This window comes from Hoplias malabaricus, chromosome 7 (assembly GCF_029633855.1).
Source record: "Hoplias malabaricus isolate fHopMal1 chromosome 7, fHopMal1.hap1, whole genome shotgun sequence".
NCBI classification, from domain to species: domain Eukaryota; kingdom Metazoa; phylum Chordata; class Actinopteri; order Characiformes; family Erythrinidae; genus Hoplias; species Hoplias malabaricus.
In genome coordinates, this window is record NC_089806.1 from 15,872,768 (window position 1) to 15,897,390 (window position 24,623).

At 37.3% G+C, this 24,623-nt stretch overlaps 1 protein-coding gene across 2 annotated transcripts in view; it reads left to right on the top strand.

Annotated features, from left to right (window-relative positions):
- otofa (otoferlin a) overlaps nt 1–24,623 on the top strand; it is an 84,856-nt gene that overhangs the window by 53,861 nt on the left and 6,372 nt on the right. Inside the window, exons 10-43 of one of the 2 annotated variants that reach the window (XM_066676820.1) lie at nt 546–608; nt 772–856; nt 1,279–1,438; nt 1,685–1,871; nt 2,065–2,251; nt 2,353–2,576; nt 4,425–4,533; nt 4,683–4,875; nt 4,992–5,112; nt 5,237–5,337; nt 5,879–5,969; nt 6,067–6,183; nt 6,288–6,440; nt 6,740–6,929; nt 7,808–7,932; nt 8,085–8,219; nt 9,897–10,058; nt 10,883–10,954; nt 11,213–11,332; nt 12,311–12,472; nt 12,911–13,073; nt 13,399–13,553; nt 14,641–14,670; nt 14,856–14,990; nt 15,345–15,420; nt 17,436–17,575; nt 17,691–17,828; nt 18,112–18,249; nt 18,584–18,711; nt 18,955–19,125; nt 19,320–19,480; nt 19,657–19,799; nt 19,981–20,069; nt 21,865–21,963. In XM_066676820.1, coding sequence (XP_066532917.1) covers nt 546–608; nt 772–856; nt 1,279–1,438; nt 1,685–1,871; nt 2,065–2,251; nt 2,353–2,576; nt 4,425–4,533; nt 4,683–4,875; nt 4,992–5,112; nt 5,237–5,337; nt 5,879–5,969; nt 6,067–6,183; nt 6,288–6,440; nt 6,740–6,929; nt 7,808–7,932; nt 8,085–8,219; nt 9,897–10,058; nt 10,883–10,954; nt 11,213–11,332; nt 12,311–12,472; nt 12,911–13,073; nt 13,399–13,553; nt 14,641–14,670; nt 14,856–14,990; nt 15,345–15,420; nt 17,436–17,575; nt 17,691–17,828; nt 18,112–18,249; nt 18,584–18,711; nt 18,955–19,125; nt 19,320–19,480; nt 19,657–19,799; nt 19,981–20,069; nt 21,865–21,963 — 4,523 coding nt within the window. Of the gene's footprint in view, nt 1–545; nt 609–771; nt 857–1,278; nt 1,439–1,684; nt 1,872–2,064; nt 2,252–2,352; nt 2,577–4,424; nt 4,534–4,682; nt 4,876–4,991; nt 5,113–5,236; nt 5,338–5,878; nt 5,970–6,066; nt 6,184–6,287; nt 6,441–6,739; nt 6,930–7,807; nt 7,933–8,084; nt 8,220–9,896; nt 10,059–10,882; nt 10,955–11,212; nt 11,333–12,310; nt 12,473–12,910; nt 13,074–13,398; nt 13,554–14,640; nt 14,671–14,855; nt 14,991–15,344; nt 15,421–17,435; nt 17,576–17,690; nt 17,829–18,111; nt 18,250–18,583; nt 18,712–18,954; nt 19,126–19,319; nt 19,481–19,656; nt 19,800–19,980; nt 20,070–21,603; nt 21,703–21,864; nt 21,964–24,623 lie in introns of both variants that reach the window. The other variant, XM_066676821.1, reaches the window with a different exon arrangement.

Genomic DNA, 24,623 nt, shown 5'->3' on the forward strand with positions numbered 1-24,623 from the left:
AGCTTGGTAAATGTCTCCCCAGCATAGCCCTGTCAGCTTCAGCAGCTGATTAAAAATGGAGAAGGCCCTGTCAGTGAAAGTAAAGCAAGTACCTCAGTTTTCCCTGGCTAGATTTGAGACTCCTTTCATTTACGTTTTCTTACTGAACGCAGTTTCTTGGGTCTTTGTTCTGTTATTTTGTACTTTGCATTATTTTGTGTGTTCTTCTCTTTTAATTTCTTCTGAGATTTCTGTTAAGCCCCTGCACAGCTCCAGCTCTCTTACAGGCACACAATAAAGAGAATCACTAGAGGCTGGGCTTTTAGTTGATGTCTCATGAGGACAACTTTGTCTGTTCTGTCAAGAACTGTTCTAAATTGGCACTGCTCAATTGTATTCATATATTCATTACTTAGTGCTAATGAATTTTATTAGCATAAACGTTCAGTCTACAATTGAGGGATAGAAATGTTCTTGTTTTATTCCGAAGCTAATCACTGATAGATGTTTCATTCTGTACAGGTCTTCAGTCATTTTAAAATGCTCTGTATTTATTATTTCCCTAGTACTTTGTCTTCGACTTCCATGTTCCACCAGATGTTATGTTTGACAAGATTCTGAAGCTGTCTGTGAGTAAACATTTATTATAAAAACATGACATGAGTAAAGTACTCTCAAGCAACAGTTGACAGCAAATCTGGAAGCATACATATGTATGTTGTCAGCTTGCAAATGTCTCACAGAAGCATTTCAGTTCATCTATTTATTGCATGAGATCTGTTCCTCTTGCAGGTGATTCATTCTAAAAATCTGCTGCGGAGTGGCACGCTGGTTGGGACCTTTAAACTCGACGTAGGAACAGTCTACACACAACCAGGTAAGCAACCATGGATATTACTATGTGCACGGTTTTCTGTTTTGCTAAAACAAATATGTACTATTTACCCTCTTTTGTTCCCCATGGTTTATGTGAACATACTTCTTCTCACACTGTATACAGTGGTGGAGATTAAAAAACCATGAAGCAAAGCAATTATACATTTTTTACTGATATGTGTCTACTGAGGTTTATACTGGTAAATCTAAAAAAACAACAAAAACTATTAGCAATTATTTCAATGTAGAGCGCCTTCAAGGTGCTTCCCTTGTGTAATATAGACTGAAACCTTATGTCAGAACTATTGTTAAGCAGTGCTTTGTGAATTAGACAAGGTATTAAAAATGATTTCATATAATAACACACAATAAGAAATATTAAATCCTTAAAATGTATCCTATTACTATCACATTTTGTTACAGAGCATCAGTTTTACCACAAATGGGCCATGCTCTCTGACCCTGATGACATCACGGCAGGATGCAAAGGCTACATCAAATGTGACATAGCAGTAGTGGGGAAAGGTGACAACATCAAGACTCCACATAAAGCTAATGAAACAGATGAAGATGACATTGAAGGGTAAGAAAGATCAAGGCTTATATATATAATCTTATTTAACTGTAAGTGTCATTTGGTGTTATATCAGATATTATGTAAGTCTCTGACTCAATGAATGAAGTATACTCAGTATTACATAACTTCAGTGTAATCAGCTCTCCACTTAATATGGGGTGAACATCACCATAATTTTTATACGCCCATAAAACAAGGAAACTGCTTTCATCTTCATGCATGCCACCAATTGTTTCCTTTGGCTGTCTTTAGCAATCTTCTGTTGCCTGAGGGTGTTCCATCAGAGAGGCAGTGGGCTCGCTTCTATGTGAAGATCTACAGAGCAGAGGGCCTTCCTAAAATGAACACCAGCATCATGGCCAACGTGAAAAAAGCTTTCATTGGAGAGAACAGGGACCTCGTAGACCCCTATGTTCAAGTGCAGTTTGCAGGCCAGAAAGTAAGACAGCTCAGTGCAGTGATACTTCATGCTGTGTTAATAGATTCCTTGCAGCTAACTTTCTATTGTTCTCTATGCTAATTACCCCTTATGTCCCATTTACAATGCATTACACTTCCATGGTGCAGTTGCTAATTGCCTCAGAGTCATTTCCCTTTTCTATTAAACTGTGAACCACCTCTTGTGTAAACAGGGGAAGACATCAGTTCAGAAGAGCAGCTATGAGCCCATTTGGAATGAGCAGATCATCTTCACGGAAATGTTCCCGCCCCTCTGCAAACGCATAAAAGTCCAAATTCGAGACTCTGACAAGGTCAATGATGTTGCCATAGGAACTCATTTCATTGACTTACGCAAGATTTCCAATGATGGAGACAAAGGTATAAAGAGCTGTCTTTTCATATGTACAAAAACAATTTTTCTTTTTAATCTCCACAAGAACTGGAACCTCTGTAAATTGATCTGACATCTCTGTGCTAAGGGTTCTTGCCCACTCTGGGGCCAGCCTGGGTCAACATGTATGGCTCCACACGGAACTACACCCTGATGGATGAACACCAGGACCTCAATGAGGGACTAGGGGAGGGCGTTTCCTTCAGAGCCCGCCTCCTTATTAGTGTTGCTGTGGAGATCTTAGACACCACCTCTGTAGAAATAATGAGCTCCACAGACGTGCAGCTGGAGCCAGTGTCTAACATTTCAGAGGTAAGACATCATTCACTGTGTGGTAGATAATGGTAGATTTGATCACACGATAATTAAAATACTTGCTTACTTAAGTAAGTGGAGTTAAATCTGAATGGCTGGTTGAATCTCACCCCACAAAAACTAGATTGTCATATGTCACATATTTAGCAGTTAAATAAAAGAAATGGCTGAACGTTCTGATTCAGGTCACAGCCACTGTATGTGACCCTTTGCGTGGAACTTGCTTACCAAGTGTTATTATGTGGGATGTTGGATGTTGATCGAGTCATAATCTGCAAAGTATTATTTGAAGGAGTAAATAATCAGAGGTTACGACTGAGGTAAGCGTTTTAGCAGATGTTAACAAGCCAACAGGGAAATCACTATTGTTAGTAATGTGTTCTTGGAATCACAGTGGACAGTTCTAAATCTCATTGCCTTAGGGTTGTGCTTAGCTCATGGAGTTTTAAATATTGATTTTTATTTCAAGAGGTCAGGACTAGTTGCTACACAGGACCCTGAGGCATTTTTGTGCAGAGGTGCATAAATCTAACTGTTTAAATTTGTGGTCAAATGTGGTCTTTATGTCAGCTGATTTAAACTTTGTAATGTGCAGAGACATAAAGACACACCTTAGAGCAGCCTTGGAATAATAGCCATTCATCCCACATTGATTCGACTTGGCAGCAAATACGTTTGTATTCTGAACATGGGAAACTTTATTTATTTTAAAAGGTCCACTATGCTTATATTTGTTTATGTTTATCTCTGAGATCCATTTATTATGTTTGTGTGAGTTTATATTTTCTTTTCCAACATCTTTGCTTTAAATTAAACCACCAGTTTTTAATTTCTTTGTAAATTAAATATTTAAGTAACTTTTGTTCTGATTGCACAGTCTGTATCATGCCTCATTCAAGAAACAGACTGGCCTGGTTTTCGTGGCATCACAAAAGCAGTGAATTATAAACAAGTTGTTTTTACAGTTTAATTTCCATACATGAGTGATGAGGACTGGAGATTGAATCGTACATTGTGAAACTTACCACGTCTCTAATTCACATTAAAAAGAAAAGCCAGGAAAATGTATTTCACTATGATATAAGTCTTTTATCCTGTTCAAGCAACAACACATAGCCATTGTTGATTCAGTTAAGGTCCAGGGCTTTATTATAAACACAGTTCACTTTTGCATTTAATACGTTATATAATGTTGATTTTTTTTTTGTTTTTGTTTAATGCTGCAGGACAGAGCGTAGCAGTGAATGGCAAACAAATACATTCTCTAAGGACTAGCTTTTTGGGAGTTTGAGAAAAATGATTTTGGAAAATGAGTTTTGTTCCAAAGCAGCTCCCCTATGAGTTTCACTGCAGGGTTGTGCCTTTGTTATCTTCGCCAGTAATTCTTTAAGATTCAGAAAAGAGTGACACACATCCCAGTGTCTGTGAGAGTGCTTTTGAATGACTAATGACTGTTTGGAGTTTAGAGCAAACTTGAACAGATACAGTCCAAGGTCAACAGTCAGCAAACTGGAGTTTCAGAGAGCAGTCAGGGACAAGGGGTCTATAATTGTTATTCCAGCAGACTTCTGCATTATGCAATAGACAGTGGAAGCAGAACAGTTCTGAAAGTTTAAACAGTCACTACTAAAATCTCTGAAAACCTTGAAGGAACCCTGTCCAACCCTGTCTTATCTTATCTTTTATTATCTAGCTATCTACCTCTCTCTCTCTCTCTCTCTCTCTCTCTCTCTTTTCATTGTCTCGAGAGTGAGAGTGAAAGTGAGTGAGTGAGAGAGAGAGAGAGAGAGAGAGAGAGAGAGAGAGAGAGAGAGAGAGCTTACTCGGATTGTGTTTTCCACTCAGAGCGCAACTGGCAAATTGGAGGAGTTTTTCCTCTTTGGATCATTCCTAGAGGCCACTATGATTGACAGGAAGATTGGAGACAAACCAATCAACTTTGAAGTCACAATTGGTGGGTAATGAAAAAAATGAGAAGTTCCATTAGTAATAGATATTAGCAATATTTTCACTGCAGCACACTTTTAAAATGACCAAGATAAATCAATACAGTAAGTCATTTTCACCCAACTAAATTTTCCAGTTATGCCTCTCCTTTCCCAGGCAACTATGGTAACCAATTAGATGGAGTGAGCAAACCAGTGGCAGGGAAGAAGAAAAAGAAGGATGGTGGAGGGGAGAGTGATGAAGAGGAGTCTGAACTGATACAGAACTCCAGTGATGAAGAGGCAGAGGATGATGGAGATTTGGCATCTGTGTCCTCAACTCCTCCCATGAAACCTGTAATCACAGACAGGTCAGAATTTACTACAGCTTTCCACACTCAGATGCGGAATTACCTTTAAATTATGTTTAGTCCTTTTCTAGTGAATGTATTATATTAAAGACAAATGTACATTTTTATATTTTCAGGAATTACTTTCACTTGCCATACTTTGAGAAGAAGCCTTGCATCTACATTAAGAGTTGGTGGCAGGATCAGAGGAGACGTCTCTATAATTCTAACATCATGGACAAAATTGCAGATAAACTGGTTAATTCTTTTACATTTACTACTTTCAAGTAGAATAAATGCTATACAATGCTTCATTTGAAATGGAATAGGTGTCTTTTTAGTTCAAAACGTGTTTGTGTGTGTGTGTGTGTGTGTTTGACAGGAAGAGGGTTTGAATGATGTTCAGGAGATCATAAAGACGGAGAAGGCATTTCCTGAGCGCAGGTTGAGGGGCGTTCTGGAGGAACTGAGCGCAGGCTGCAGGTGTGTGAGTGTGTGTGTGATATTATCAAAAGGTTCTGTGTTGGTAATATTGTGATCTGGGAAGAAATCTAAATAGGGAAGAATGGTATAGATAAATTCAATGCATCATTGTTTATGCACTTAAAAACCAGCAGTAGAAAATGACTCAGCTACACTTACAAAAAAAAATTTTGCCCAGTTAAATGCAAGAATTATAGGAAGAGGAAAATAATTTATAATTTCAAAACAGTCCTTTAAAAAAATTTCCTATTGCTCCATTTCTCAAAAAAAATAACAACTGAAGTTGTGTAAAACATTATTTTGGGATTTGAACCATGTTCAAAGTCCTCTCCGCAGCCCTATATATACCTTGTGGAGGGCTGAGGGCTGGGGCAGTGTCATACGCACTCCAAAGCCCCCCCAAAAACATCTTTTCAGTTGCCAAGATTCTGAAACTCTGCTGTGTAAAATTGTGTGTTCAGAGGCAGTTGTGCTTTAGGATCTATTTTAAATGATGTATTAACAATCCCTTCATTTGTTTTGCAATTCTTTATTCTGCCAGTCGATTTGTCACTCTGGCCAACAAAGATCAGAACCAAGCAGGCAGAACCAAACTTGACCGGGAACGGCTGAAATCCTGCATGAGAGAAATGGTATGGCTTTGTGTTTCACAAAAGTTGAAACTGTGTTTCAACACTGTTATTACTAGAAAAGTTTCTTAGCTGATGTATCCATTTGTGCTGTTGTTAGGAAAGCATGAGCCAGCAGGCCAAGACTATTCGCTCCCAGGTGAAGAGGAACACTGTGAGAGACAAACTCAAACTTTCACTGAACTTCCTGCAAAGGCTCCGGTTTTTGGCAGATGAGGTTAGATACAACTACAGCTCCCGGTTTTTTAAATGTACATGATAACCACACTGTAATTTACGGAGATTTTGTCTTTAACTGTGTATTAAATCGAATTTCTCCAGCCCCAGCACAGTATTCCAGATGTCTTTATATGGATGATGAGCAATAATAAGCGTATTGCGTATGCACGTGTTCCTTGCAAAGACATCCTTTACTCTATAGTGGATGAAGAGATGGGTAAAGAATGTGGAAAAGTCAAAGCTGTCTTCCTCCGAGTGAGTCCCTCCATGGCTCAGTTTTTTTATTGCAGTGGTGTATTCTTTTATACTGTTTATTTTACCTATATAAGACGAGATAATGGTGTGATAACTGACCCTTGTTAGAAAACACTTTAATAAATGCCTGTATAAGTTTCTGTCATTTGTCCTGAAAGGCTTATCTTGGCATAGAATAGGCTTCTAAATACTGTCAAGTAAAGTGTTACTTACATCACCCAGACATTTCTTAGCTTATAAGGTTTAGTGTGATGTTATAAAGGATTTTGTATAATTTTTGTTTGTTTGTTACTTTTCAGTTGCCTGGAAAGAAGGGCTTTGGGCCAGCTGGGTGGACAGTACAAGCTAAACTGGAGATGTACCTGTGGCTGGGTCTGAACAAACAGAGGAAGGACTTCCTGAGTGGTCTACCCAGTGGGTTTGAGGAGAATAAAGCAGTGAAAGGCACAGGCCTACAAGCTGTTCCTCCAATCAGTCTTATCTATAACAGTAAGTGCCATGTAACCATGCCGCACTCTCCTTATAAAAATATCCTGTTGTAAAATTAGGACTAAGAATGTAGGGCATTTCCAGTCAACAAGTGTATTCTGACTCTTACTGTGCCAGTTATTCCTTTCACACAGAAATGATAAACATGTCTTCCTCCGTGAACTGAAAGTTTCTCAATGACTGTTATCTGCTTTAGGCAGTTGTATATTTAAAAGAAAGGGTTGGCATTAAAAATTTAATTTATCCAATTTACATTTACCCCAGATGTAGTCAATCAACCAAGACATCTTTAGTGTCCTAATATTTCTTCCATCGAAGCCATTAAACTGTGTTCAGGTTTTCATAAAGGTCATGCCGATTACTTAGAGCTGTAAAAATTAACTAAATTTCACTGTGTAGCTGAGTTCTGCAGGCAGCCTCTTTAAGCAACAGTCTAAAATGTTGTCTTTATATCCAACTTCCCTTTGCATACATTACACAAGTGTTTTTTTTTAATTTCTTTTAATCAGTATTGGTTCTTTATTTTCAGTTTTCAAAGTTATGTAGTGGCAACAAAATGGCACAACATGTAGTATCACTGTCACTTGTGGGCTTGAGCCCAGCCTTGGGTCACTGACTGTGGGGATTTCTCCCAGTGCCTCCTCCCCAGGGTTTCCTACTAGCTCAAACACCAGGCTCATGCAAGATTAATTAATAAAGTAGAATTTGGACACATATTTTGGCTGTTCAACTAAAAAAATTAAAAAATCCACCTGATCTAAGTGAAATGTTTTGTAAAATACAATTTGCTAAGCCTTATATAGCATTATAGTAAAGATCCTGTATTTCTATGTAACATAATTGTTTCTGTTTCATGAGCCATTTATCTCTTCCTTTAGTGAAGCAAGTGTTCCAGCTGAGAGCTCACATGTATCAGGCTCGAAGTCTATTTGCTGCTGATAGCAGTGGTCTTTCTGACCCTTTTGCCAGGGTCTTCTTCTCCACACACAGCCAGGTCACAGAGGTATGTTATTAAAGAATTTACTCATTTGAATGAAGACTGATCAATGCAGTACTACACTATATCATATCACACACAGTACATTACTCATCTGTCAGCCAGTGACTTTTTTATGATGCAGATTAAATATGTGTTTATGTGTTTGGTTGTTTCAGGTGCTCAGTGAAACCCTCTGTCCTACGTGGGACCAACTCTTGGTGTTTGATAATGTGGAGCTTTATGGAGAGGCCACAGAGCTTCGTGATGACCCCCCAATCATTGTCATAGAAATTTATGACCAGGATACGGTGGTAAGATTCTCATTTTCTAGAGACATACATAATTACCCTGATTGTGTAAGAATTTAAATGGACCCTCTTAAATGGAGTCTTCCAGTAATAATCCTGTTTTGCTACCACAGTTTTCATTTTTCAAGTCTGTAATGGATTGATAAGGCACCCTGGTGCAGTGCTGATAAGAGTGTAGAAATGTGTCTCATTGTCCTGACTAGATGTTTGTTCCTGTTTGACTCTCTGGCTCTGCCCCTTTGCTGGATGGCACTTTGGCTAAGTAGAGTGTGAAAGCTTGCTGTAGCTGTTAGCCAAACTTCACAAGGCATGCAAGAGGTGGTCTAAGCAGGGGATAGACCTGAAAACAAGACCAGATTTTTTTATCACAGACCATATTCTACAAAAGCCTATCTTTGATTATTACATTTTCAAGCAAAACACCAATTAGGTACAAGGTATTCTTTTTCAGGCTATATGTCTAAGGATTTTATATATTAAATTGGATAATTAGATTATGAAAAGCAGAAATGCAACCAAGTTCTAAGACAGAATTCTGGATGTGTAGAAGAATATCAATGCACATTTCTTTGAAAAATTGAGTGACATGTTTCTGGATGCTGAAATGGCTACAACTAAATAACATTTTGATTAGAAAGAAAATAGTGAAGCCTGCTCTATAACTTCATTACGGTATGGTTTTGTACTAAGATTCATGTATCTTCTTTTGAACAGTGTGGTTTATGCATAACTTGGATTTTGGGATTAAACCATGCAAGAGTATGCCTCCTGCTAACTGTTGTATTACAGACTTATTCAACCGTTTCCCTTGCATCACCACCGTACTTGCATTACCTTGTTGTCTGCAATTAGATGAATTAGTAAAGCTGTTTATTTTTGTTTTGCCTGTAGTTGTAGATTTAGTTGTAGCTGTTGTTTTAGCCACAGTCATAGTTTTGGTACTGTAGTGGGTGTGGGAGTTGAGAGCAAGTTTGCAAATTAAATGAGCAGCAAAGCCTAAGAGTCTTTACTGGTCTCAACCCTGTGCATGAAAGTACCTCTTGTCCACAGGCAAAATTATGTTATGAAACAGCTTTAAATATGTTAACAATTTTACAGATTTAACATGAAGTGCATATTGCAGGAACACTTTGCTTGAGCATCCCCACATAACATTCATAAGCTATCACAACAGATTCAGTATGTATAACAGTGTTATGTTACTATACATTGTAATATACTGCATGGTTATTGTCACAATAGATGTCATTAAGTTTCAAGCTATAGCAAATAACAGCAGAACATCAGCTGTCATGACGCCAAACATTATGGCATCTGTCATGAAAAGGATCAGTAATGGATATTACAGTACCTAATCTGTCATGACGGCATAGGCCATCTGTAATCTGTTATGGCATGACAAACTGGCGTATCTAACAGGGTTCAAGAAAAATGGGACATTATTTGTACTAATTACTTGTTCAATAAATATTTACACTTCATAAAACTTTGACTTATAAAAATCCAACTATTACATCTGATATAGAGCCCTTATTGTATTTGGATACTGAATTTTCTGATCTATAAATCTTTATTCCGGATTCCTGTCACAAGTCTGTGTCTGTGCCAATACTGCCCTCCAGTGTCTGAGAACAGATTCACATCATTTCTATGAACGGTATGCTTGTGCGTGATGTACAGGGAAAAGCTGAGTTCATTGGTCGAACTTTTGCCAAGCCTCTGACTAAGATGGTGGACGAGCATTACGGCCCCCCACGCTTCCCACCCCAGCTGGAGTACTATCAAATCTTCAGAGGAAACTGCACTGCAGGAGAACTATTGGCTGCCTTTGAGTTGCTGCAGGTACACTGCACTCTGTCCTGTCTCAGAATCTTTTTTTCACCAATTTTTACCAGTGTTGACGTAATATAAATAACAAGATGCAATGCCCATATCACACACATATATATAAAAATTATATATATATATAATTTTTTTTTCAATATCCAAAAAAGCAAATCCAGAAACAAGCAAACCTACAAATATGTTCTGGGATTTTATATGTAATAATAATAATAAACAGATGTTACCTGAATCTGCCTGTGCAAAATTAACATATATTAAAAACATTTTTAGGCCGATACTTAAAGATTTTTTTAAACAGTGTCAGGCATTAAGCCATATTTTGGAAGCTCTTGTGATGAAGCTTCTTGAGACATTTTACACAGCAAATGTCTGGATTCTGTCACTACTTCTGTAAACAATATGGAGATGGTACATTTCAAATGAACAGAGCATTGTTCAGAGCAACAGTGTGCAACTCTTGATTACTTTTTTTTTTTTTAATATTTACTGCCTGTTATACATTTTACTGGAGTCTGAACTTATTATTTCAAATGCATACATAATTTCTAAATAAATTACATTTATTACACCATTACATTTTTTACTATTGGCAGTTGCAAAGACGTATAGTAGCAATAAAAGCATTTAATGTCAAGTATTCTCATATTGTGGAAATGTATACCTATGAACTGAGTAAATTAAGAACATCACTTTAGTTCAGAGCATACCATGGAGAACACATTTCCTTCTCAACTGTCTTTCTTGCTGCTTTTCTTTCCAATTTCACACCATTCTTCCATGACTTTCTGTCCCATCTGTGTCCCATCCACTGCCCCTGGCAGATCCCTTATGATGATGAGGAAATCAGGAGGGCTCTTATTGCTGTCCATGACTTTGCTGTCCCTCAGATCAAGGTGCTTCTCTCAGGCAAAACTTCATCCTTCTTTGGAGTGTCTCTTTCTGCAGTTTGTTCTCCATTCTTCTGTAATTGAGTCCATCATCTTTAACTGATACTTTTCTCTGCTTCTGTCTTGTGCCAGAATACATTTTACGTTTGAAAAGAAGATATTTAGCAAAATAATCAGACTGTTGAATGAAATAATGACTTTTATTATTTGAGCATGTAAACAACATATCTGTTAGAGTTCGCTAAATGCTTTTTCCACTGACAGATTGGTCCAGCAGGACGGACAGAGCTTCCTCCCATCGATGGACCCTCTGATGTAGACCGTGGACCCATCCTTCCAGTTCCTCTGGGCATACGACCCATCCTCAGTAGATACCGAATAGAGGTGAAGAAATCATCAGAAGCCATTCACCACAGACAATGGCTCATAGAAAACACCAGAATGTTTTTAAGAATAACATGTTTACATTTTAGTCCAACTCCTACCCTCATTTTATGTTTGCCTTTAATATTTGGAAGCATTTATGTACAAAAATGCTCATGATTCATTTTATGAGTGGTTTCTAACATCTCTTTTTACATGAGAAACCAGCACACTGTTTTTATTTTTGTGCTTTTAAGGCTGACACATCTAAAAGATCTTTGTAGAAACTGGGTAAATAACCTTCAGGCACTCCATTAAGATGTCCCTGCTGTTTGGAAGACTTCAGTCACATTAAGCCACACAACATTTAATTAATTCCTTAGTGCCTTTAATGACTGTGAAACAGACATTCTGCAGTAACAGCACTTATTATTACTTTGGCATAAAAAGTTGTGTTACAGGGAGTTTAGATGAGCCAGCCTGTGACGTCACAACTCTCAGTGATTTAAAAACTGGCTGTTTTTGCCACTTATGGTGAAACATAATTTTACTGTCAATGCACACCAGTACTTCAGTACTTCAAAACTTCAGACACTGCATTTAACGAATCCATAGCAGTGAACACACCCTCACCTGGACGGGTGAACAGCTGCCTTGGTGTCAGGGGAGCTGTTGGGTTTTATGTACCTTACTCAAGCACACTTCAGCTGTGAATGTTGAGGGAGGGCAACTTGCTCTTCCTTAACTCTCCCTGGACCCATTTTTTTCTACTGGTGTAATTGATGTAACCAGCTTGAACTTGAAGTTTCCCAAGTCTAAAGCCTGCATCTCTAACCTTTAATCTTTTAACTTATAATGTGTAGGTCACACCAAGAGTAAGGAAATGTATTATTTTACTTTGAAAAATTATACATTTGATCTCATTATGGACTTAATGTATGTGTGATAACACTGTTTTAGAGAGATATTATTAGACTAACACCTTCTCTCTCTCTGTAGGTTCTGTTCTGGGGCCTGAGGGACCTTAAGAGAATTAACCTAGCGCAGGTGGACAGACCTCGTGTGGACATTGAGTGCGCTGGCAAAGGAATTCAATCAGCTCTCATTCAGAACTATAAAAAAAATCCAAACTTCAGCACTCTGGTGAAGTGGTTTGAAGTGGTGAGTTATTTTTAAAATGTAGCATATTCAAGTGGCTTTTAATCTGTAAAATCTAGTTATTGCCAGCACCTCAAAATACAGAATGTGCTAGGTTGTTGTTATCCTTAGTGATTTAGGAGAAATAGTCTGTTGGAAGTACAGAAATAAAAATTACAATGGACCCCATGTGTGTTTGCAAGCACAACAGATGTGTTATTATGAACTGTTGATGGAAATGTACTCTTTTTCACAATTACTTGCTTTACAAAAAATGTCTTGTCATCATTGCAAATGGAAAGTGAGAAGTACAGATTTGAGCCTGTTGATACAGACTGTGATCAAATATAATTGTGTAATTATGTTTCAGTAATATAGAAAACAATAGCAGTATCTCTTAACCACTTCAAAGTATAATGCATATTTTGGGTTAATATCAAGAGATATATTGTTTTGTTGCAGGATCTTCCAGAGAATGAGTTGCTTCATCCTCCTCTGAATATCAGAGTGGTAGACTGCAGAGCATTTGGCCGCTACACTTTGGTGGGTTCGCATGCTGTGACCAGTCTACGCAAATTTATCTACACTCCCCCTGACAAGAGGGCCAACAACTGGGCTCACACAGGTAACAATTTGCCTGGTCACAGACTGAGAATATTTCTTGTAGTTTTCCCTTAAATCACCTCAAATTGTCCTGGTAGGCTCACTAAACCTTCAGAACTTTCTTTTTCACCATTTCACTGAAATATATTTAGCACAGTGTAGCAGTCAACAAACACTGGACTTGCCTGCTTATACAGAGCATGCAAGGATGAACTATAAATTTCTTCCTCAGCTAATTCTCTTTCTTCCCTTTCACCTTGTCCTCCTCCTCACCTGCTGGTGCCACTGTCCTGTCCTGCTCTCTGCTGGCTGTTGAATGTTCAACCTCGTGACTCTGCCCTCTTCAGCTAAACTGGCCAATGGCTATTTGGCTCTCATCAATGGGACATCCCGTTCCCGCCCCCACTCCCATGCCATCTCTCACTCCTCAGGTGACATCGTGGTCAACATGGACCCTGAACCTAACATCAAGAAGATAGATACTGTTGTCAAACTGGATGCTGTGAGTTTTTCTGTTCTGAAAACAAACATAATTGTGAAGTTTCCATTGAGTCTAACTCATCAGCACTTTTGCATGCCCCAGTTACATCCCAGTGTAGTGTAACAAGAAAAATGATTGTATCAAGTAGAATATACTTTTGAACCCACATTCCCAAAGCAACATTGTCTGTGAATCTGTCAGACATGTTACTTGAGATTCACACTGAAGATTTTTGTCACAGAACTCACAGCTATTTTTATTTATGCACCTTATTCTTAGCTGTAATATAGCACTATTTCAGAGCAGTGTCCAGAACACAGAACAGTGTTACAACTAGGCCTCTTCAAATAAGCAATGAGATAAAACTGTATTCCCCATATAAAATAAGTCAATTTGTTTATGCCCAGATTCATCAGAGACAAGCATTAGATATTATATGAAATATAAACAGTGAAATATTAGTGCATTGATTAGTTGCAGTTGTAGTTTACCATAAAAAAATATTTTGCCAGTGATAAACACAGTATATTCTATATATACAGGGGTTAGACAATGAAACTGAAACACCTGTCATTTTAGTGTGGCAGGTTTCATGGCTAAATTGGAGCAGCCTGGTGGCCAATCTTCATTAATTGCACATTGCACCAGTAAGACCATGTGCATCCAATGGTTCAAACATTGTGTCCTGAAGGCGGTACCGTGTATCAGGACGACAATGCACCAATACACACAGCAAGACTGGTGAAAGATTGGTTTGATGAACATGAAAGTGAAGTTGAACATCTCCCATGGCCTGCACAGTCACCAGATCTAAATTATTGTGGTCTAAAACCAGGTGTTTCAGTTTCATTGTCCAACCCCTGTATAATATATATATATATATATATATATATATATATATATATATATATTACATAAAGCAGAGATGATTTGTATATATTTAAAACATCTTGCTTACATTAATTGTGCAAAATGAAAAATGTGGACTGTGCTCTACTCTCCCCTGGTTTTGTGTATATTCATTTCACCCTTATGTTGGTGTATACTTGTTTGTATTGCTCAGAGTTGCCTGATTTGAGATTTGTTTTATGTGGCCTCTTCTCCATAGACCTCTGACGCTGTTGTTAAGATTGATGTGGTAAGTCCCAATGAGTTTAGATTTAAAAGCTTTGTGTGTTATGGGTAACTTATTTATAACTTCCAGCATGAGCATCTTGTATCAAAAAACACAAATAATTAAAACATCCTCCCAAGCACATTAAAAATAAAATATTTTTTACATGCTTATTTGCTGAGTTTAAAGAAATTTGTTCACTCCAACAGAATGAGGATGAAAAGGAAAAAGAGAAAAAGAAGAAGAAGAAAAAGAAGGGAGAGGAGGTGGAAGAAGAGGAGCCAGATGAAAGCATGTTGGACTGGTGGTCAAAGTATTTTGCCTCAATAGAGACAATGATGGAGGTGAGAGACTGTGTTCTTACCTGTGTCCTTTCCCCTGGATAAAAATGTGACTGTTGTGTATTTATTTAATTTAACCTGTTACAATGCATGCATATTCTAGTTGATTAGAGTAAAATGAAACTTTCTGAGAGCCAACATGTTTTATCTTTATATATTCAAAGGTCAGGTCTTCTTTCATTGTTCCATGCACTGTGATAATGATGGCACAAGTGTGTGTGTGAACACATTTACAACAAAATGTGAATCACTAGGCCCTTATCATTATTTATTTAACCACAGTGTCAGTTTAAGTCCACTGAAGTGTGAAAAATACATGCAGGCAGTGAAGCGTTAATTCTCTCTACCTGCATGTAGAACCTGCGAGCCCAAGAGGCAGCGTGGGCTGAGGCAGAGGAGCGAGAAGATCTGGAGATTGCAGCAGAGGGAGCAGGTAAACACAGAAACACAGCTGCTCTGCTTCTGTCCTGTCACTTCTGCTCAGAGATGCCACAGCTTTCTGCGCCGCAGAGAAGAAAAGAAAAGAGTTGGCTGCATTCTCACTGGTTGAAGAGTAAATTTTACACTCTCCCTCTCTCTTACTCTCACATCACTATGTGCAGATTCGAGTATTATTCTCAAATGCCGCTCACTGAAAGTTAAGGGACATTTTTTTTATAAAAAAAAATTGATTCATTTGTCAGTTTGTAATAACTCAAAATACTAAAGTATAACAAGTTAAATCACATCAAAAATTGGTGAGCATGTCTTTTCATATACTTCTTGTGATGGCAGCATTCACACTTACTATGAAATTTATATGTAATCTAAAATATTATTATCTAATAAATATTAGGTGTACATTTAAAGTTTAAAGAATTATTGTATAGCATATAAATATAGTTCAGAATTCAAACATTCTCCTGCTCTTTTATAATTTTTTTGTTGCACGGTGGTGCAGCAGGTAGTGTTGAAGACACACAGCTCCAGGGACCTGGAGGTCGTGCATTCAAGTCCTGCTCCAGGTGACTGTCTGTGAGGAATTTGGTGTGTTCTCCCCATGTCCGCATGGGTGAGGGTGTTGATAGGTGGGTTGGCTACTCGAAAGTGTCCGCAGGTGTGAGTGTGTGAGTGAATGTGTGAGTGTGTGTCACCTTGCGAAGGACTCGTGCCCCTCCAGGTTGTGTTCCTGCCTTGTGCCCAGTGATAGTATGTCCCACCGCGTCCCTGGGATTGGATAAGCGGTTACAGATTATAAAAATAACTTAAAAAATAAGTATTAATACACTGATGTTCGTAATCATTAACATTTAAATCACAGAACAAATGTACATGCGTTGGAATTTGGAATTCATAACAAATGCAGAGAGGAATTAATTCTTCTGGCTTGCCATTTTTAAACTGCTTTGTTAAGTTATTTATTTAAATAAAATTACCATAGTCATGTTTAATATTATGCAAAAGTTACCATAAAATGACAAAAGAACAGGGGAATGTTTGTATTACAGTAAACATTACACAAAAACTTTACATAACATTATAATTACAATTCTACTTTACACAAAAAAACAATTTACAACTTATTTGTACACCTAATAACAGCATGTAGTTAAAAGAGCAGCGCTAACAATGGTTACAACTTTCAAAAATAATTTCTATATGTAGTTGGATTTGTAATTTTTAAATGAAAATTGCCAAATTGTTTTGGCAAAGTCTACTCTTTATTCTGACAAAGAGAGTTTGGTGAACATGAAGCGTAATAAAAGAATACGAAAAACGAAACCTAAATTATTAGTAAAGAGTTCTATGTTAACAAATTCTTTGCAGTTATGTTTTGTTTTTGTAGGTCCCAAAAGAAGGACAGTATGTATAATTAAATTTACAGTGTATAAAAAGTTGAATACTTTGCATGCTCCTTTCTGCATAATTAGCATTTTGGAAACATGGTTCCTCGCTATGTGTGATAGCCACAAGGAGATTCTAGAGCATAGATGGGAAATGGCTGTGTCTAACAATAGGAATAGCTGGGTAAAAATAAACTATACCTTTGACAACTCAAGATCTCAAGCTAATGGGTTAAAATAATGACGTAAGATCTTTTGCTGTTCTGATTATAACCTAATACAGTTTTGACTCAAAATGCCGAGTCAAAACCTAGCCAAAGTGCACCAAATTGAAAGAAACTATAACATCTCATAGCATACCTGCACATCGTTACCCATCCCATATCCTTTCCATAGTATTTGAGGTCATGACATTAATATATGTTGCTTCAGCCCATATCTTTTACTATGAAAGTTGGCTCCAGGCTTCAGTTACTTTGAGTTCTTGTTTTTATACATTCATACATTCCAAACCTTATGGCTTGGAAATGTCTTTATGTCAAATGGTCACTGACATCCCCAGTGTTGTGTCTACCCACTTCTTCCATTCCCATCCACTCAACCCATTCCACAATACTAACTTCAGAAATCAAAGGTGATGACTCTCATGTAAAAGGAACCAAGCCCAAAGAGAAGATAAAGACCAAGAGTTCTAAGGACAAGAAGAAGAACCATGGAGATGGGGTAGAGAAAAAATTGCCTAAACTCAGAGTGGATGAGCTTATGGTCAGTATCCCTTTGTGCTCTCTGAAAATAATTGGGGGGTGGGAGGTCTTTATAATTGTCCTGACCATGTTTAAAATAATTCCAGGTTTCAAATTTAAGTTTTGTTTGTACTCAGGTATTCAATAAAGAGCTGGAGACTGAATTTGAACACTTTGAAGACTGGCTGCACACCTTCAACCTGTACAGAGGGAAGGCTATAGATGACGATGATCATGCCATGGTGGATGATGACAGGATTGTGGGCCGATTTAAAGTATGATCCTCACTGATTTTAGCAAAAAACTAACCTGAGATGTTTGGTCATAACTCCCCTTGCTTTATTTTCTTGAATTTCTTTGCTGATTCTTTGCAGTTGAAACATTATTCCCAATGTATCACTTATGGCCTAAAATACTTGTTTTTCTCAACATTGTATGGGCAGTCACATTAAAAAAGCAAGTTGCCCTGTAACCCAAGTCATAAACCCAGGGCAGAAATATTCGTTCAAGTGATGTGATTTGTTTGTTGTTGACCTCTTTCTTTAAACTTTAACCTAGGGGTCACTGTGCATGTATAAGCTGCCTCTGTCAGATGAAATCACCAGGGAAGCAGGATTTGACCCCAATATGGGAATGTTCCAGAGCATCCCACACAATGACCCCATCAATGTTCTTGTGAGGGTTTATGTTGTCAGGGTAAGTCATCTCTCAACCTCAGTCCCTGTGTCTATATCCTCTGTAAGGAACTTTAGGTTTTGGGGAACATTTTTAATATTTTGGGGGCAAATAAATAAAATGTACAGTTAAATTTGCACGTGCCATGTTTTGTATGTTTACAGTTACAGCCGTTGCACATTACAATGTCCCACTGTTTTTTTCGCACCATAAATCAGCATAACATGTAATTTGATCTGGGGAGGTGAAACATATTTGCATACTGCCAACTAAGACCTGCAAGAAGATGATAGTTTTTTAAACTGAGTAACAGTCCTCCACACTGCAGGATAACTAAGCTGTTTTTTTCCCCAAGGCAACAGATCTTCACCCAGCAGACATAAATGGAAAAGCTGACCCTTACATTGTTATCAAGCTGGGAAAATCAGAGATCAAGGACAAAGAAAACTACATCTCTAAGCAACTGAATCCTGTCTTTGGGAAGTAAGTGTCAAAGTGATTAACACTCCTCTTTTGAGTGGTGCTATGTCTAACAAAGCAGAGCAGTATGAGTAGACCTTATCATTGTTCATAATGATACCACCTGAAGAATACTTAGCAGTGATTGTTATAATATGTAATGTAAATAAAATAATAACAATTGGCACACTGTATACAGCTCTGTAGATTTGATACTGGTGAGATACATTTTAAACCCCCCTAAAAATGTGCATTACTCTTTTAAAGGTCTTTTGACATAGAGGCAACATTTCCAATGGAGTCTATGTTGACGGTCTCAGTGTATGACTGGGATTTGGTCGGCACTGATGACCTGATTGGTGAGACCAAGATTGATCTGGAAAACCGTTACTACAGCAAACACAGAGCCACCTGTGGCATCGCATCCAGCTACTCTCTGTGAGCATTTCTTACTTAAAAACATAAACTTAATAATAAAATTATATTAGCCAACATTTTCAGGTCCACTGAACTTTTAAATTCTGTTTTATTACGGGTCACACAGTAATCCGGAGCCCAATCAACACATTTTTTTTCACTGTAAGCACAGTTAAATAACAGTTCAATTACTTGGCTTTGTTTTCTGCACACAGCCATGGTTACAACATGTGGCGAGACCCTCAGAAGCCCACTCAGATACTTGCAAAGTTGTGTAAGGAGGGAAAGTTGGATGGGCCACATTATGGCCCTGGTGGAAAGATCAAAGTGGCAAACCGTATCTTTCTGGGGCCAACAGAAATTGAGGATGAAAATGGTATGTAATTCTTTTTTTGTTTTGATTGCTATATAGAAATATCGGTCAGTGGGTTGCTTCAGAATATCAGTCAGTTTTTTTGTGTTTTGATGCAAGTATATTAATGCAATTGTTGAACCTTGTGTAGCACTGTTAAAAATTCTTATTATGTGTGTATTCATTTGTATGGTCTGCAGGTCTAAAGAAGCAAACAGAAGAACATTTGGCTCTCACTGTGCTAAAGCATTGGGAGGAGATACCTCGTGTGGGCTGCAAACTCATCCCAGAACACGTCGAGACCAGACCACTCCTCAACCCAGACAAACCAGGCATAGAGCAGGTGCAGTAAAGTGCACTTTTCACAGTTTAAAACACAGTCTTATGAAGGCTGTTTTATAAAATTGATTCAGGTGCTACAAAAATATCATATAGTAGAGAATTTGTTCTCGTTGTTTTTAAATGTTCTATATTAATTATAAATATTCCATGCTGTTTTCCTATGACATGTACAAACCCTTCAGGGCCGGATTGAGATGTGGGTGGACATGTTCCCGATGGATGTGCCTGCCCCGGGACCTGCCATAGACATATCCCCACGAAAACCAAAGAGGTGTGTGTTACCTCAGTTACTCACAGTTATGTCTGACAGTAATATAATGGTCAAACTATGATAATTCAGTGAAAAATCAAATTGAAACAATTTCTTACACCAAATGTAGTTGATTAGTGAAGTTACGTTTGGGTAGTTGAACAATTACCATCAGTTTTCTTGTGGGTCGTGTCAAGTTTATAGAGTTGCTGTAAAAATCTATAGTCTGTAAATCTGCAAAGAAAAAAAAATAGAGACTTTTTAGTAACAATTCTTGCAAAGTTTGAGCTATGTTGTGTACTTTTGTCCTAACACTAAACTTTCACTTTAAGAATTCACTTTCCTCTCATAAAGCACAGTAGTCTCATGGGCCAAAACGAAAGTTTGTAACAAGAATCTCTGGGGACAACCATGCAAAGTTCTGAGCAAAATTTGGATTAAATTGTAGCTTTATTAGAGCAGGACCTGAGTGTGAAACTAAAATCCTAAATTAGTGTGCTAAAGAATCCTAAAGTAATGTGCACACATACAATAAATGAGATATTAAAGAAGGGAAAATAAAAAGACGAGAGCTCAAATGATAAGAGATTCAGGTGAGAGCAGCCAAAAAGTGAATATGATATGTGAATGTGCGTACACACAAGCAGTGTCTGAGCAGCATAGATGGACCTGTTGTTTAGAGTATATTTCAGTGTGATTTAAATAATTCTATAAATTCGAATTATCGAATTTAAGCCACAAACTGACAGTTTGCAAAATGCTATTTAAAGATCAAAAAGCTATATTATGGGAAATGAGCACCACAGCTCTGTGAAATAAGCTGTTTAAATGTTTGATTGTGTTGGCCCTACTTGGCTTTCAGCCCCCCAGGAACATCAAATTGCAGATGTGTATGTGCAGAAAACACATATTCATGTGATAATGTTCTCTGAGCTAATGATAGGTTTTTGTTTTGATTTTGTTATTTACTGTTAAAAGACCATAGGATCGAGCAAACTGACAGGTTTTAGTGGGGACTGATATGATCAGATAATTCATCACAAATGACCATATATTCAAGTGTTTCCTAAAACTATTCACTAGCTCATTCATCTGGCCCCATGAGATGTAACATACATATATATATATATATATACAATAGTTTATATTTCAATTTTTTAACATGAGTTTGTTTTGATGATAAATAAATATTTTATTTTGTTTCTCTCTGTTATTTTTTTCCCAAGAGGACTCCAGAAATACTCACTTTGTTTCCACAAGATCAATCCTTCTCTCTATTTCCCTCTCTGTCTCTGCTTCACTCACTCTCTCTCTCTCTCTCTCTTGCTGACTCTCTCACACTCCCCTCATTCCACCTGTTTTCTTTGTTTTTCCCTTCCCCTGCCTCTCTTTCGCTCTCTCTCTCTCTCTCTCTCTCTCTTTCTCTATGTATACACACACACCCACACACACACATCCCATTATACTGTTTGATTCTGTTCTAGTTTAGTCAGTGAGGCTCATGAGATGACCACATGTCCCCCCCTTCTTCCCCCTCCTTCCACCACTTCACCAGATATGAGCTCAGGGTGATTATATGGAATACTGACGAGGTAATTCTGGAAGACGATGATTACTTCACAGGGGAAAAGTCCAGTGACATTTTTGTCAGGGGGTAGGTATGGGCAGGTGTGTGACAGATGTGTGGTTGGTCTTGTTAATCTTTTTGTTTTGTTTTGTTTGTTTGTTTCCTTTTCTTGTTTTGTTTGGTCTTGTTTTTTTTTTTTTTGTTTTTTTTCTGTCCCTCCCACTCCTGCGTTATTGCTGTGCTGTCTAGCTTTGAGCTTCGTGTTATTATTTGGAACACTGATGACGTAGTTCTAGAAGACGATGCTTTCATGACAGGAGAGAAGATGTCTGACATCTATGTCAGGGGGTAAAAACAATTCCATCGCATGGCTCGACTCTTTTGTCTACCTTTCACATCCAGCCCCAAAATAAAACGCACGAAAGTCATTCAAGATCTCCCTTCCCCTCCTCTTCCGATCACTGCAATTCATCACTGCAGAGATACCTCAGCCTTCCAGGACCATAGCATTTAAGAAACTATCCAATCAGATACTAAATACTACAAGACAGAAGCTTAGACTGAATATTTGGTAGTAATTACATATTAATTCTATCTTTATATTTTATATTTTAATAAATGGTATGGTCTTGGACTCTCATTGCAACTCAGGAGGATCCAAAACATTTTGGGGTATGGAAATATTCCCCTGATAGTGCATGAAAGCATAAAACATGACTGCATGGCCACAACTGCATAAGCTGCATTTTTTTTCTAAGTAAGACTTTAAGCATTTTATAAAATATACTCTACCAGTAGAATAGGAAACTGCACAGTTTTCTACAGACCTGATATTATGTGGAGTGCAGTCAATACCATAATGCCTTACTTAGGTGAAGCTGTCTCTTATACAGCTTCCACAAAACATCTGGAGAAAAAGATGAAGACGAACCAGTTTATTGTATTAGACCATTATAAAGGCTAACTGAGTTTACTTAGAGGGTTTGAGTAAATATTACTGCAGAAAAATTAATTAATAAACTAAAGGTGTACTCTCTTCCAAAGAATGAACTGTAACGCCTACTGTGTTTATTTAGTAGAGTCCGTTTTGTCAGATTCAGAGTTTCAAGTTGACTATTCAAATGAAGGTAGAAGAAAATTCTATCAATCTTCCAAAATGTCTGCATAATTGCATCCTTGAGAAAGATGTATCAATTGCTCTGTATTGAAACATACAGATGTAATGAAACTATTGTGGAGAGACTTATTAGCACACAATTCTTTACAGAGGTAGCATTGGGAATTTTAAAATAGCTATTTGATTTACTATCGAAAAATTAATAGTGAAGCTCAGTGATCTCTTATATGTAATGATAATGTTAATGTTAATATTGAGACCAAAACCAAAACTGTTGCAAAACAATACTCTAGACATCAGGCAGTGGGTCTGTAACCATTTCTTCTCAGAAAGTTCTGTGAAATAGTTTTAGAGGCATTATCTTCACTATTATGAGCATTTCTGGCTTTGTGTTTCCTTAGAATTAACCATTTCACATGAAACCACGCTGAATGCACTTGTATTTTAATATCAAAGTTATTAATTTAAGTAGAATTCCCCTGGAGAGTGGAGCAGAATTGAGCTGCCAAATGATTAATAAATTATTTATAAATTACAAAAATGAATTAATATATTACTGTTGTATGTAATATTCATTTTCATCTAAATAAAACAGTATATTTTAAGGTAAAAACAAAAAAGCAAAGCATCAAACAAAACTTGCTCATGTACCAAAAACCTTGCAAAAACTGCAATTTATGTCCTGCTTCTGACTGATGCACTGCTTCTTGCTTATTAATGCCAGGGATGCCGTAGGGCTAAGCTGATGGATTTCAGCTGTCCAGCTTCTCATGCCTGTGACAAATACATGGACTTGTTCCTCTGCCCTGAGAGTTCAAAACACTATTGTACATTATACTACATTCACCATCCTCTTTATTATAAATATCTACTGCTATTATCATTCACTGACAAATTTATGAGGATAACCAAACTACACAATATGGCTTAGCATGAATTTATTCTTTTAAACAAGGCTTATGCTCAGTTTCTAGAGCTCAGTTTTTGACCTCAGATCCTTTCTTGGCTGGATATTATTATTATGATTTATTATTTTATTATTACTTTTTTCTGAATTCTTGCAATAACACTTGCATGGTAGTGTAGTAGATGCATAATTGCTGTAATTTTTGCATACCTCAGTGTCACCTCTACATTGAGAGTAGATAATAACCCAAAAAATACCCAGCCAGAAAAACACTGCTATGTTCAGAAATTGAGTATCAGCAAATGGGCTGTCTCTAACACCGTCAAGCTATACAAACAAGTTTGGTGTTTCTAATTAAGTAATTGCTATGTATCATGTGCTGGTTAATCATAATTTCAGATACATGAAACTCAGCCCTGCTACCTCACATTTCGTAAAACAATATTAATATTAATACATAATTTGTAAGATGCCAATTCAAGTGTTCTCAGATGTCTGTAACAAAGCTACAGATTTTCTTTGAGTTTGATGCATCTCCAAGAAACAGATGCTCAGAGGCTACCATAAAAGACTGTCAAGTACATTACTCATCCAAGTCATGAAAGAAAGATTAGCCATTTGATTTAAATGTGCTATGTTAATTTTGTGAATCGTGATCATTGAATTCACAGAGTGTGTAGCTTTTAGGGATTGTACTGATCCAGTACCGAAGATGAATGCTTAAATGTTTTTTTTTTTTCAGAGTAGGTGTTGCTAATAGATTGTATTTACAGTTATACCATAACCTCATTTTCCTAACAGTTTTACCAAACCTGTGATAATTAAACAATAATTACAGATTATACAAATCTCAACCTAGTTTTTCATGTTGGAAACCTACCTTTCCAGTCATTACCCTTATACTGTAAATACACAATATTAAGAACACCTACCACTTAAAAGCACTTGCTGCATGGCATCTGAAATGAAACTCTCCAAGACTAA